At 38.3% G+C, this 15,817-nt stretch overlaps 1 protein-coding gene across 3 annotated transcripts; it reads left to right on the forward strand.

Moving 5' to 3' along the window:
- The first annotated feature begins 132 nt into the window (after positions 1-132).
- Positions 133-15,381, forward strand: ARV1 (ARV1 homolog, fatty acid homeostasis modulator). 3 transcript variants are annotated; one of them, XM_027685795.1, is made up of 6 exons: positions 170-282; positions 4,733-4,799; positions 11,491-11,610; positions 13,297-13,450; positions 14,331-14,555; positions 15,027-15,381. In XM_027685795.1, exons 2-6 carry the CDS (start codon positions 4,758-4,760, stop codon positions 15,131-15,133), a joined length of 648 nt encoding a protein of 215 aa, XP_027541596.1. In that variant the 5' UTR covers positions 170-282; positions 4,733-4,757; the 3' UTR covers positions 15,134-15,381. The 3 variants fall into 3 exon arrangements, with proteins under 3 accessions (XP_027541586.1, XP_027541596.1, XP_027541604.1); XM_027685785.1 differs by lacking the exon at positions 4,733-4,799 and having other exon boundaries at positions 133-282; XM_027685803.1 differs by lacking the exons at positions 170-282; positions 4,733-4,799 and adding an exon at positions 421-542.
- Positions 15,382-15,817: the final 436 nt, after the last annotated feature.

The raw sequence follows: 15,817 nt of genomic DNA on the forward strand, positions 1-15,817 counted from the left end.
GCCGCCGCGTTGCCCCCTGGGACATGGAGTTCTCGGCTGGAGGGCCCCGGCCGGCGGCCATGGCGAGAGAACTACAACTCCCGAAATGCAGGGCGGCACGGTCCGGCTCGGCTGCGCCCTCGAACGCGGAAGCGAGGCGGCGGATTGGGAGCCTGAGAGGGCCCGGAGGTGCTGTCGCGCGCCATGGCGGCGCTCGGTGCCTACCGCTGCATCGAGTGCAACGGGGAGGCGGCGGAGCTCTACCGGGACTACCGGCGTGGGGTGCTCCGCATTTCCATCTGCGTGAGTCAAGTCGCGCCCAGGGCGGCGGGAAGGGAAGGGAATGGAAGGGAAGGATGCACGTGGGAAGCTCCGACGCCCGGAGGCAGTGGCACGTGGTGGAGGCCCCGTCTGCAAGCGCGCTGCGGTCCCTTGGGGCGCCCCCTGCTGGCGGGGTTGTGGCCGTTTTCCCTGAATCCGGGTGTCTTACGAGGAAAGGCTGAGAGAGCTGGGCCTGTTCAGCCTTGAGAAAAGATGATTGAGAGGGGACCTCATCAATGTATGTAAGTATCTAAAGGAAGGGTGCCCAGAGGATGGAGCCAGGTGGTCTTCTCAGCGCTCCCAACCAATAGGACAAGAGGCAACGGGCAGAAACTGATGCACAGGATATGAGGAAGAACTTCTTTACTGTGCAGGTGACCAAGCACTGGAACAGATTGTTCAGAGAGGTTGTGGCATCTCCCTCATTGGAGATATTTAGGAACCATCTGGATGCAATCCTATGCCATGTGCTCTAGGATGACCCTGCTGGAGCACAGAGGTTGAACCAGATGACGCACTGTTGTCCCTTCCAACCTGTCCCATTCTGTGATTCTGTAGGTCTTACATCTGTCCTGCTTCCCAGTGTCATTTCCTCCAGTTCCTTAAGGGCACCTGCGTGGTAGCACTGTCCCGACTGTCCTGTGCACTCTTGTACAGGGTGTGCAGTGGGTCTGCCGCTGTGTGTGCTTGGCTTGGCTCTTGCTGAAGGGCGAATCTGAGTGTGGCTACGTGGTTGGACATAGCTCCCATACCATTGGACCTAAATTTCAGGGTCTGACTGATGATTATTCAAAGGGACCTGGTCAGTGGCAAGTTGAGTATGAGTCAGCAATGCCCTGGCAGCCAGGAGGGCCATCTGTGTCCTGAGGAGCATCAGGCAAAGCATCGCCAGCCAGTCAAGGGAGGGGATTGTCCCGCTCTGCTCTGCACTGGTGCGGCCTCACCTTGAATATTGTGTGCAGGTTTGGGCACTGCAATGTAAGAAAGATATAAAGCTGTTTGAGAGCCTCCAAAGGAGGTCAATGAAGATGGTGAAGGATCTGGAGAGGAGACTTCATTGCAGTCTACAGCTTCTTCATGAGGGGAAGCAGAGGGGCAGGCACTGATCTCTGTGGTGGCCAGTGACAGGACTCGAAGGAATAAAGTTGTGTCAGGGGAGGTTTAGGTTGGATATTAGAAAAAGGTTCTTCACCCTTGTGAAGAGGTTGGTTGCGCACTGGAAAGGCTCTCCAGGGAAGTGGTCGCAGCACCAAGCCTGACAGAGTTCAAGAAACATTTGGACAGGACTCTAAGGCACATAGTGTGATTCTTGGGGATGGTCCTGTGCAGTGCTAGGAGTTGGACTTCGATGATTCTTGTGGGTCCTATCCAACTCAGGATGTTCCATGATTCTGTGAATGTACATATGAGGACTTCTGTATTACTTACCCAGCTTTCCAAAATGGCACCAGCATGTTCTAGGCTATTTACTGCTCTCCCTTCCCACTCTGCCTCTCACAGTTCTGTTGTTTTTTTTTTCAGTGTTTTCAAAATGTTAAAATAGTTATTTTCTCTTTTAGTGTCTCCTATGTTTTTTTGGAGATTTTGCAGTGGCAGCAAAAAAACATTTACCTTTTTCAGCAGTGTTTTCAAGTATTTCTAAGTTACTGTTTTCAACTTTTGATAGGGTTTGTGTAGACGTGTTTCTGGTGTGAGTTTTTACTTATTTTTCTACTTTTTTTGGTAGCGTGTAAAAAATTGGATCACTTAGGAAGCTAAGTATGGGGAAAAATGGAATGGAGAGATCTGCAAATACAACTTGACTAAACCTTTGATTTTATCTGTGACTTTGTTTCACAACATCCTGTCTGGTCTCTCTGAAATAGAGGAAACCCGGTGCTTGAACCAGTTGTTGAATATTTTCTAAGGAATTAGTTGTGTATCATTCAAATTTCCTTTATGGTTGTTCCCTCTGGTTTTGAAGTCCTTGGCATGTTGCGACTGCTGATAGAAGATGCATTAATTTACAAAACATGAAGCTATGAACATAAGAGATGACCAAAATGCTTTGTATGAAATCTGTGATGAATTCCTTTACAGCTTTTTAACTTTGAGTCATTCAGACACTTCCTAGATCAAAAGCAGAGATTGTAGATTGACCTCTGTGGACAGTTTACATTTGGGGAAATGTAAACTGGCCTACCTCAGGTTGAAAGAGGTACATGTTAGATCTCAGCTTTTGTTACCAAGAAGCAGCTGTGGAAACAAGGCATGTACAAATCATTGATTATAGTAGAAAGAGCTGATTCACATCTTTCTCTTTTCCCAACCCAGAAGTCACTTTAAATGGTTTGTTGCTGTAGAGTGTAAAGCAGCTGAAAACATAGACAAAAAATCCCTGACTTTTCAAAAACTAGTGAGATCAGTAGTTTTCTTAGGTAAAAGACAAACAAAGTAATAGAGATGGATTTCTGCTGGCTTTAGACATGCACACTACAAGGAAAAATTGATTTTTAATTGCTTTTCTTGTGCTAGGATAATGTATCATGCTTAGTAGTGGATATGATCTGCATCAGATTTTTGGTGGTCAAATCATGGTGAAATTCATCATTGGTACATGATAAAAATGTAAATTGTTTTCTTTGGAGCTATTTCATGTGGAATCTCACACTAGTATTTGAAATCAAGGACAAGTTGGATACAAAAGAACAAGTATAAACCTTGTGCCTGCAGCCATATAATAGGATCATAGAATGTTTTGGGTTGGAAGGGAGCTCAAAGATCATCTAGTTCCAAAGCTCCTGCCAAGGGCAGGGACACCTTCCACTAGACCAGGTTGCTGAGAGCCCCATCCAACCTGGCCTTGAACACTTCCAGGTATGGGGCATCTACAGTTTCTCTGGGAAACCTGTGCCAGTACCTTACCACCCTCACAGTAAGGAATTTCTTCCTAATATCTCATCTAACTCTACCCTCTTTCAGTTTAAAGCCATTCTCGCTTTTCCTATCATTACATGTCCCTGTGAAAAGTCCCTCTCCACATTTCTTGTAGGTCCTCTTTAGCTACTGGAAAGCTGCTTATAGGGTCTTCCTGGAGCCTTCTCTTCGCCAGACTGAACAACCCCAACTTTCTCAGCCTCCCTTCATAGGAGAGGTGCTCCAGCCCTCTCATCGCCTTTGTGGCCCTCCTCTGGAGTGATTTAGCACATCCTGTAAACCCAGGTCATCAGTTATGCTTATTAATTTGGCAATGATAATCTCTAAGGCAAACTGGGAGCCAGTAGATGGCACTCATTCCTCTTAGCGTTCAACCATTTGAGGACCAAAGATCTTGGTCTTCTGGAGCTGTGGCATCCCACGTAGAGTCAAAGACTTAAGTCTCATTTGCTATATTCATCGCAGCTGCCAAACTCATACAAAAAGAGTAACAAACAGAGGAAAAGAAAGCAAAGAATCACACATTCCTAGCAACTTGGAATCCTGTCCACCTTTCTTCATGCCAGTCCAGATATGTAACATTTTTCACTTACTCCTACCAGTCTGTTTCCTCTGGCTATGTTGTGGGTTATCATAGTCAGTTCCAGTCCTAGTTACTCGTATGTGGTGCTTGTCATATCATCTTTAAGATTTTCTCTCAATTTTTGGCATCCAGGAAGTGCTGAAAGTAGGAGCTCATGAGGAACAGGCAATACGAAACCCTTGAGTAAGAAACATGTTACCTCATGGTTTATAAAGTGGAGATGAGAATGTTAGAGGATTGCCAAGATCAAAAGATTCCTTTAAGTGAGCAGATCTGAATTCAGTTTTATCTGTGCATTGCAGGAAAGCACTACTGTTTGTCTCCAGCTACCAAGACCTCATGGTTTGTAATACAGCAATTCTTGTTTTACTCCTTTTAATCTGTAAGGATAGTTTTGTCACTGTGCTAACTCTCTGCAGACATTCTACTCCATCCAGGCAAGACTGTGCTGCTGACAACAAAAGATAGTCAAGTACAGAATGTCATTTGATACCCTTCACAAACTTTCACAAGGAGTGTTATAAGGAGTTTGTCAGTGTTATGAATCTTCCTGATGATGAATCTAACCTGAAAATTATAATAGCTTAGAAGGCTTCACTTCAAAATATATGTAGATCCCACTTATCAGCGTGAAACATCATTATATCAAGTAGGTATAAAACTTAGAGTGGAGGCCTCTAAAAACTTACAAAAAGCTAAAGGTGTTTCAGAAAAATTGGAGGTCTGAGGTGAGATTAGAAGATGTGATCTCTCAGCCTGAGAACAGTTTTCTTCTTGTCTCTGTGGAGTGAGAGCATTGAATACTGCTACTCCATTGTAGCACAAGAAAGAAAAAATGAAAAGTTCATAGAAAGATTGTATAGTGATACTCAAAGTGAGGCCAATGATTTTTTTTTTGTTAAAAAGCATTTGTGTTTAATTCCCATTTTCAAGTAGTACCTGAAAATACTGACACATTATGGGAAAAAAACAACCAACAACCCGATATTTGTTCCATATGGTAAGTAAAATAAAGGGCCTCAGAAAATAAGAAACAAGAAGAACACTGTCAAGATCATCACTGTTTTATACTGACCTACAGACTTGGCCCAGTGCTAGTTTTAAGTTATCCTTGATAAATTAATAGATCTGCATCTGAAAAGATCTTTGCTGTTCTCAGGATGACCCTGTCATTCAGCGCTTTTTGGAACATCATCTCAAGGTTGAAGAAGCTAAATTCTCCCCACTGCATCTTCTGTTTGCCCTACATTTATTTCTAGGATGTGTTTAACCTGATCTGGATGTGATTATCATGTGGAAGATTTAAATTTGAATATCTAAGCAAAATACCACAATTTTGTATTCTGTTACTAATTTGTTGAAGTAAAGAAGGAATTTTTTCCAGAGGCAAATACTAAAAGCTTCCATTAGGGAATATGTGTTTCCAGCTCACAATATTAGAGTACAGTTTTGGAAATTCAGCCTAATGTTGCTTCTGTTTAGTACCTGCAGCATTTGTTATTGCTCTTAATATAATTAAAAGTTTCTTTGAACTCTGTATTGTAATTTTAACGTGGGCAAGCATTAAAGACCTCACAAGTGTTACCATCCACTCTGGGAATAAATTTGCAATGGATACTGAAGAAACTAAAGGAACCTTCTTCTGTAAAACATAGAAGTCCACACAGTACCATGAAGCTTGTGTTGGAAAGGCCATGTCTTTTGTTAAGAGCTCTGCAAGGTCGCTAACTGCTGCAAATTCCTCAAGTTCCATAACGTCTTTTTAAATCTGTTTTGTTTAATCAAAGCCAGTTTCAGCAAACGCCTAGCCCAGACCTCTGGCATTGCACATTCATTCTTGCTCAAGATTCACATTTAGTGGATGAAACTTTTTCTCATCCTATGTATCCTTGGCTGTGGAAGTGCCATTACAAGAGACAGGTGGACTGTTGCTCCTTAAAAAGAACTTAAAGGCACCTAAAAAGAGATAATAAAATTCTGAACAAACTCACGTCCTCGGGAAGGCCTGTTTAATATACTTTTTTTCTCAGCATGAAAACTGGGGAGTGGCAGGAGAGGGTGTAGGGATGTGCAGACATGTTAGGATTGCCTCCAATGAAGGTGACATTTGGCTGTCACTTTTCAGCTCATGGGTCTGGTTTTAGTCCTAATCTGGGAACGTACTGATGTTTACCCTATTCTAAATGAGAAGTGATGCTGAAAGTAAGCCTATATGGTTCTTTCTAGGTAAGGTTTTTGTTAATTATTTTGAGATCCATAAAACTTAATTCATCTGTAAATAATACAGCAAATCTTCACTGAATATATTACAAACCAACCACTAAGAAGAGTTAGAAAAAAGTACTACTCAGATAACATTGCTACTATGGTATTAATGCTGGGGCAGGGGGTGGGAACACATTCTGATAACCTGGAATAAGTTCCGCAAAGTGCAATGAATATAGAAGGAAATTAGCAAACTTCACTTTCTCAGAAATAGAAGGAAAAGAATGCAAACTTTTTTAAAATTTGGTTTTCAATTATATGTATGTTGTTGTATTTAAAAATAAATTGTTAAAATCATTCCAGACCCTAACAAAGGGAAAGAAATTATTCATTGCAATATGTAGAGCTCAGTCAGGATCCCCCTTGTGTTTTGTAATAAGAAAGCCAAATTGCCTGAGTAGTGCACACTTCATTTAGCTTTTCTGCAATTAAAAAATAATTGAAAAGCTCTTTTATTGCAGCAAGGCAGAGAGACTGTAAATGCTTTGAATGCAAAGCATTTATATGGTAAGGTAACAAATCTGTCAAGAGTACAAAGATCATCCTGGAAAATAAAGTATGCTAATTTTACATAACTATTTACAGACCAGCTCTACTGGAAAATGTGTCATGTAGGAAAAAATTATAAAAGAATATTTTTAATTTGTTTTCTGAAATGGAATGCATCTGAAACCGAGCTGTTTCATTTTTCAGCCTATTATGACACTTAATTGCCTCCCTAATAAAGAACCCTCTCCTGAAAGCAGCACAGCTAATTACATTTTACTATTTAAGGGGGCAATTGGGATTAAGGGCACTCTCACAAGAGAATGGCTCTGTGCTAATTTGCCCTGTGAACCTATGTAAATGGACCTATGTTCATGTCGAAGTTATGTAAATGTTATTAAAATTTGCTGTATGTGTAGTCCAGCAAAAAATTGTAGCGTATTTTTGTCAAACTAAAATGAAACTGTTTCACTGATGTTTCTAATGTCCAGAGATTTGCAAAGCTATTCCTGGTGTGGTTTTCCTGGTATTTTTATATCAGGATGGAGCTTGGACTCCAAAAAAGTCATGTTTAGGAACTTTATCCTTCAGTGACAGTAGGTATTTTCTCAAATATTTGTACACTTTATTGTATTGGGCATACATTTGTGAACGCTGTTTGCAAGTTTTCATCTTTGATGAACAAAGAAGAGTTATGCCTTTTGAGTAGTGTTTTATAAAAGGTCATAAACATTAGAATTACATATCAGTAATTTTACTTATGAGTACTTTTTTTGGTTATATGTAATACAACTCAGATGTTAAAATATATATTGCTTTCCCTGAATGTTTTGTATTGCTTTGATCAAAAAGAATCTGATCTACTATGCTATGAAGAACGTGGTTGTACTAGCTTATTTTTTGAGAAGAAACTAAGTAAATTTCTAAACTATGAAAATGGAAGCTTTTTTTTTTTTATTTTGAAACAATGGACAAGCACAGTCAAATATTCCTAAATATTTGGTTAGTCAAACAGTTCCTAAACTAATACCCATTTAAATTTATTAGAATATTGAAATACTTTCAACACTCTTTTTTAGGGGGCCACGGTATCTGTTGGACTTCTGTGTGTCAGTATCAAACTCTTGTAATTTTCCTTAAATTTATGAATTCAGAAGATGTATAATTAGAATTTATGGTGTCAGCTTTAACCTTTCCTCTTCTGCAACATAATCTGAAAATACCTTTTAGTCAAAGTAATGTCTATTTTTTCAAGAAAAAATACCAGTTACTTCCTGTTTCTGATGTCAGTTACATATTTAAGGAAGAAATTGAAAAATGGCTAAAAGCATAGAGAAATCCAATTACTTCTGTTGCTTTAGAACTGGTTATGATAACTGAGGCATTTCTTCAAGAAAGCCCAGAGAAGACTGAAAAAACTCAGATTTGTATAAGAATTGCTTTTTTCACTCATGCTGCCCAGGCCATTGACTACAGCCTGTGCAGAACTGCAATTGGGAATGAGACATGAGCCCCAGTGTTTCAGTTCACTGTAAATTGCCTGACTGAATTCTTAAAAGTAAGTGTGCAAGCAGTTCTCCAGACCTGAGTTGCTCATACCAATATTCTCTGACAGTATTAGTCAGATTATCAGTGTCAATAAAGTTACATTACTTTAACTAGATAAAACTATCTGGTTAAACCTATGTGTACTTAAAACTGCATCAGCCCTTACTTGCATTGATTTTGCTGAAGTCAGGCTCTAGTCACAGGTTTCCTTCCTAGGCATTTAAGGTTAGCGTTAGATGTTTTAGTAGTATAGCCAGAAAAATAACCAAAAAGGCCAGGTCTGGAGAAAAATTCATCCTAGAGGACATGTTAATTCTGTAATATTCTATTGGTATAGTAAACATCATCTTGTCCGATTAGTCTGTGGCACTGCGTACGCAAGTCTTTTGCAGCAGAGGTGGTTTGTAGGTCTCACAAATCCTTGGATGAGCTCATGCTGGCTACGTCACTGGCTGAATATGCACAAAGGACTTTTCCATCTTACAACAGAGACTCAGAAATAAAGTAAGCTGGGAATATAAAATATATTAAGAATAGGGCTCTCATCTAGCTCTAGAAGACAGAAATACGAAATTAAACATGATTTTTATAGCTGCAGAAGATTTCGTATTTGGCTGCCAGAAACTGTGGGGCAGAAGACACCATTTTTTGTGTATTCATTTGTAGTGATCTCCTTACGTATCTGCAGTAGAATTTCTGTATCATCGGTTTTGCCCAGAGGGTTGGTCTGATATATTTTAATGGTCTAAAATTCATGTCAGCTGTCAGTGAAAATTTTGCAGTACCTCTTAATTGCACATTTTTTGATCAGTGTTCGATTGGGATCCTCCAATTGAAAATACCATTCTTTACTCAGAAAGATTTTTGATCCTGGTCAAAAAATGTTCTGTTGTAGAAGAATCTGAGAGCATAATAAATCCAAGGGTATGTCAGATATCCTTCATCTAACCTTTATGACACCCGTTGTGTTGACGAATAATCTTATTTTGCATGGACTTATCCAGTGCTTGTGTTGAAAAATTGGACTTTTCCCATGCTACATCAACCCGGAGATTTGACATATGTAAATTACCACCTATAAAAATATCTGTTCATGATTTCCCAGTAGAAAGAAATGAAGCAGGACACTGCCTTTAATTAAAGGGGCAATTTCTTTTTCATTCTATTAAATCCTGTAGCTGTGGTCTTCTGTTAATTATGTCCTTTCTTCCATCTCACTCACTTTAATTTTAGACCTATCAAACTCTTGGTTAATTGAGTCAGTATTTGAATTCATTATATCTAACTTGTGTACTGTCATACACAGTATTTTCTTTTTTAATCCAAATGAGTTTAATTTTTCCTTGAAGTGGACCGAGAAACACTGATTAGTGGTTGTAACATTCCCTAGACATTCTATTCAATTTATGCATTTGTTTGGATGTTTTTCTTGATATAGATGTTGGACTTTTGAGTCAACTTGCTGATGAAATTTTGCATTCTCAGATTCTACAATAATAATTCTGTTAAATAGCAAGGCAAAGTTAACTTTGGACACTTCTTGGTTTTGGCTGATTTAATTTTATTCCTAGTAGCTGGTACAGTGCTGTGTTTTAGATTCAGTATGAGAATAATGCTGATAACACCCTGATGTGTTAGTTGTTGCTCAGTAGTTACCCCACATCAAGAACTTTTCCGTTTCCTATGCTCTGCCAGCCAGCAGGTGCACAAGAAGCTGGGAGAGAGCATGGCCAGGACAGCTGATCCAAACTGACCAAAGGGACACTCCATACCATAGAATGTCATGCCCAGTATATAAACTAGGGGGAGTTGGCTGGGAGGAACCAATCACTGCTCAGGGACAGGCTGGGCTTTGATCAGTGGGTGGTAAGAAAATGTATTGTGCAGCACTTGTTTCTCTTGGGTCTTATCTCTCTCTCTATTCTTATCTTCCATTTCATTACTATTATTACTGTATTTTACTTTATTTCAATTATTAAACTGGTCCTGTTGCAACCCATGCATTTTACCTTTTTCTGATTCTCATCCTATTGGGGGAAAAGTGAGCTAGCAGCTGTGTGATATTTAGTTGCTGTTTGTACAATAGACATAAGGAATCTATAAAACTGAAAAAACTTTTTTTCCTTTCCTGGGAGTTTATCTGTAGGTGTGTGCTGTCTGATGCTGCATTTTTGACCGTTCAGCATTTCAGAAAGTGGTGTGCATACATATCTCTTCTGGCAGCGCACAGCCATCCACTCATTAAAGTGGAAATAGAGATCATTTCTAGGACTGTTGTACTCTGAGCACAGCAACTAATGCCAAGGCCCAGGGGAGCAGGATTAGCTGAGGACAGATTGGAGGAGACAAGAAGCCAAACTGGAGGATCGGGAGCAGGAGAAAGCTGACCTGCAGGCAAGCACCCTTCTGCAAGTGCACTTGTTTGAGCTGAAGTGGTTCTGCTGCTCCTCATCTCTCTGCTAAAAGTTATTTCTCCCCTCAGGTCTGCTAGGTGAGCCTTTTGTAAGACTGCTATTTAACCTTCCTGCTCACAGTTAGCATATCAGCCTTTTGTTATGCCTTCTCATTTAACTCAAGGAGTGATCAGCCATGCAGGTAGGTTAATAAAGCAGGAGGGGGTTGATGACAAGCAGCTCCCAGTGGTCTGAGTGAAATAACCTCTCCAGCAGGAACAGGAGCAACCAGCAAATGTATTGAAGAAGTAATGGTCTAGTGTCCTACCACTGTTTAGTGGCACCTTCCGACTCTTTGGCTATAGCTGTGTATGAAAACTACATTATCAGTATTCTGAATATATTGGTATTTGTTCAATAATGGGAAATCAGTTGAAACATCCAGACAACAGTATGGAATAACAGTGCAACAACAAAAAACATTTACTGTCTTCTTGAAAGGAAGAAGAAGGTGGGATAGGAGGATAAAGCATCTCTGAAAAGAAGGAAGTGATAGAAGAAAGTAGTTTTCTTTCCAAAAAATTACCAAAAATAACCCAAACGAAATACCCAGTAGATGAGGCATGATAAGTTAACCTTTAACAAGATGCTGGTGCATTTCTTGAGTCTTGGGAAGGTAGTTTTATTTTTTGCATCTGCGGAGCACAAAATGATAACTAAGTCCATGCTTACATAGTTTATTATCAGTGTTAACCTGAAGCCTGTAAAAATCGATAGTGTACCTTTATGTTTTATACGGGAAGTCTGTGTGTCAACTGCAGTATCAAGAGAGGGGAAGCAATTTTTCTGCATGGATTCAAAAGGTATTGAAAATTAAGGAAAGACTAAAAAGAATTGAATAGCTAGTTTGGATTTATGCAGTTGTGCTAAGATTATAGGAACATTTCATAAACTCTTGCTTTCTATTTTTTTCCCTAATTCTTGATTTTTAACTTTCAGAAATCCTGCCAGAAACCTGTGGACAAATATATTGAGTATGATCCTGTTATCATCTTGATTAATGCTGTTTTATGCAAAGCACAAGCATACAGGCACATTCTTTTCAATACAAAGATAAATGTAAGTTACTATGCCCCTACTTTGTGACTTTTTTGGTTAAAAATATATTTAGATTTGGTAAGTTGATTGTAAGTTGTTGTGATTATAAAATTTTAGGAATTGTTCTTCTGCCCTTCCACAGATTTCAGCAAGCTGAACCAGTTATATCATGAATAGAACACATGAAATCTCAAGCTCCAGCTGTTACTAAGACAGTTTCTGTCTTCACAGTAGTGATGTCACAGTACCAGCAAATACAGCAGTCAGTTTACTCACTGAAGAGAAGGAACTGTATAGAACTGTTCATACGGTTCTCTAAACCCCCCAATTTACCTATCACATTAATTGATGTTAAAAGGATGATGTGCTAAATTACATTGTAAGAGAAAGATCTAATTTCAAATTAATTTCCAAATTAAATTTCTGTTGGAAACAATTCTTTCTGAAATGAGCTATAGGAGTAGAACACACCATATTAACAATACTGTAACAATTAAACCTACTGTACTAATTTCTCATGAGTTTCTTCCTGATTAATTAACCATGCTCTCAAAGCTACAGCAAAAGATTCAAATGTTGTTGATGCAGAGTTACATAATCAACTTAGCTGGGCTGGCCAGGCTGTAGTGTACAGGTGTATACTTTCTGACAGAATTGTGTATTTTTACTGTAAGGATTGATTTCCCAGGAGAGGGAAGCTAATCCAGAGCAAACTATCCAAGCATAAGTGTGTGCTGGGTTCATGTTGATGGCTCTTAGCCAGTCCAGTTTAAGCAATGTTGATATATATACTTGCCTCATCTCTCAAGCATAAATCTCACTAAATATATTTTATTAATTCGGTGCTTCTGGAGACTGGTAATGATGTTTACTGTGAGGGTTCTGGAAGAACTATTCTATCTGTGGAAATGTCATCTATTCAAATAAATCGAGTTGAATTTTAAACTAGCTAAGCCTGGGCATGTATGTGCAATTGGCATAACTCACCTCTAATGGAAAAAATAGAATCCATGCACAGAAATTGCATTTATGTCTTTAAATCTCTATGAAATCAGAAATCACCTCACATACACACAATTTATAAGCTGTTTAATGTGGAAACATGCTAACTTTGGGCCCTCACAACATCATTTTTGCAGTCACTTCAGAGGATAATTTTAAGTTTTGTTTGGTTGTATTGCTCCATTTATTTTTGGTGCCTCACCCTTTACAATTAAGAAATATTTTGGTATAACTACGATACCAGTTTCTTCTAATGGAGATTGTCCCAGTGAAAAAGAAAAACAAGGCTATATAAACCAGTTTGCCAAATGGGAGAGTTGCCCTTAAACTGGAATTTTGGATAGTATAATTCTCCTAGCTGTGGCACAATTTTGGTTTTGCATTCGTAGATGAAACAGCTTTCTCAATTTTAGAAAAGTATGGATCAGGCTTTAGAAACCACAGTTATATACATTCTGCTGTATTGAACTATTCCTGCAGTTTTCTACGTTGTAATTCGTCTGTCGTTGTAACTGATGTTAAAAGGATGATGTGCTAAACTAGTGATTCAACAGAAGTAGTTTTGATTATATTCTAAAGAAAAATAATAAATCTATGGAGCTTGTTTGTGTAAAGATGTTGAAATATATTTTAAATACCAATTTCATACTAATGCTTTAATTTATGCTGCTTCAATACTAATGCTTTTATTTGTTCATTTACTAGATTCATGGAAAGCTCTGCATATTTTGTTTGCTCTGTGAAGCTTATATCAGGTGGTTGCAGTTACAGGATTCAAGCCAAAATACAGATCCTGATGACTTAATCAGATATGCCAAAGAATGGGATTTTTATAGAATGTTTGGCATAGCTTCTTTAGGTAAGATTGATGATATGTCACTGTCTACTTTTTAAGCATTGCAAAACTTCATCAGTCTTCAAGCCCATATTGCAAAAATACATACAGAATCAATGTCATGTCAAACCCAGTATGCTTACACCATTACACACATGCTCTCTAATTTGCCTTCATTTAATTAAATGCCTGTTTTGATCCTGATTACAGTTCAGACCGGTATGATTAGCATTAGATATGAAAACACTGAAAAGTGACAATATTCAGAAATCTTTACCTGAATCTACTGACATAGTTTGAAGACCAATGTAGGAGTCAGCCTTATTCCATATTTGATGTGGACTTCAAGGTTTATTATTCATTAAGGTGCCTTACAAAAGTAAGGAAAAAGTTTGGGGTTTTTTTAAACAAATGCACAAAAATACAGACCAGTAAAGAGTAAACACATCTGTGCTCTAAGACTACATTTGAGGGCAGGAGAGGGCTTTTGTTTTATGTTGGTTAATACATTTATTCTCGTACTTTTCAGGTGATAGTGTTTACATCAAACTTGCAGATTAAAACTAGTATTTCTCTTAGACATTCAGAGTTTAATTTAAATGATATATTGTCTAATGTTGCTTAAGTAAGTTTTTATAACATGTCAGTAAAAATGTTGAACTCATTTTTCAGTAGTAACTCATCTATTACAGTTGTTATGAGAGGGTTTTTGACATCCGCATTAATTCCACCATAACACAGGAATATGGTGTCAAAAAAAGTCTAGTAGCTCAATGGTGTTTTCACCTTAGTATTTTTTCTTATGCTGGATGAAAAGGGTTCATTGCTGGTGACCTTTTCAAAGAAGACAAGTATTGATTTTGTTCTTCATTCTCTCTTTCCAACTCCTCTTATTCCCTTTTAGAACAAACTTCATTTTTCATTGGCATTTTTATTACCTTATGGTGGATGACACCTGAAATGCTGAAAAGAAAGTCTGACTTCATTTTACTTCTCAAAGCACTGCTGTTGTCCACCTATGGAAAGCTTTTGCTAATCCCAGCTGTTATTTGGGAACATGACTACACACCTTTGTGCCTTGCATTCATAAAAGTGTTTGTCTTGATATCAAACTCTCAGGCAATTAGAGGTACATTTTTGCTTTTTTTTATTTTTATGTGTATAGAATGTGTGTGAGAGACTGCAGGTTTTACAGAAGTCGTTATTCTTTCTATATTTTTAATCAATATCAGATATGTGACTGATAGATCTAGCTTAAAACTGTTATTTAGACTTTAATAGAAAGTGATTGAAACAAAAAACTTTATTAAAAAAAAAGCACCTCATCTCACTGTCATCCCTTTGTATATGCTGTATTATATCCATTAGATCCATAATTAGAATTTGAGACAAGTCATCATGGATCATTAAAACATAAAATAGAATTCTTGGAGTTTCTGGAAAATCAAAATTTCATGTTAATTTTATGCATGGCTTTGGAATGCAGACTTTTAACAGATCTGTGTGATTTCTTATATATGCAAATGAATATGAATTCTCACATGGTTTCTATGATCTTCTTAAATAGTATGTGATAAATTTGTTCTGTTTTCTTTTGCAGTTACATTGAACTTGAATCGAATACTCCCTTGGTTTGCCATCTTCTTTGGATTAATTTTGGAAAACGGTGTGGTCTGCTTGTTCCAGAAAATGGGATGGGATGTTTGAAATGGTCAGCCCAGATATGAAGAAATACCAACAACACCATGATTATAATTTTCTAAGAATGATCTCTACCAGCAGGCTCTAAAGACACTATTTTCATAATGATAAAAAAGGTGATAGATAACAAAAACTTGGGTGAGTTTAGACAGTTTCAGGATGAAGTAAAATGAGAAACTTCAGAAGTTTGGCTCTTTACTGTGATGAGCCATAAAACTTCAGCCTTAGCTTGTTTATTTTCTCATTAAAAACAAACAAATGAACAAAAATGTTTAGGCCTAAATTAGTGAAGAAACAAAGTTTTGCACCTTTTTCATCAGCAAGCAAAGAAAGGGGTAGATAGCCCTCAAAGGAGCTGGCAGAATCAGTTTCCACAGGACAGTAATTAGGACACAAACCCACTTCTTTTGTGCAAACCAGTTTCCATTACATTCCATCGAATGTTTAATTCTCCTGCTTCAGTTCTGGAAGGCTGCACTATCCACAGATGTTACTTCCATTCTTTATTTTCGTCAGATACTGTGTCCGGTCTCTGTTTTGCAAAATGAATCAAAAACATTTTGCAACAAGCTAATTCCCGACAGGTTTAGAGTAAGTCTAGATTATGACCATAGAAGACATCAAACATGTTTGTCTGATGCAACTGCCCATGCTATATAAGTTATTTGGTCAGAAAAGCAAATGGTTGCT

The sequence above is a fragment of the Neopelma chrysocephalum genome, unplaced genomic scaffold, assembly GCF_003984885.1.
Source record: "Neopelma chrysocephalum unplaced genomic scaffold, ASM398488v2 Primary Assembly neopelma1_23, whole genome shotgun sequence".
NCBI classification, from domain to species: domain Eukaryota; kingdom Metazoa; phylum Chordata; class Aves; order Passeriformes; family Pipridae; genus Neopelma; species Neopelma chrysocephalum.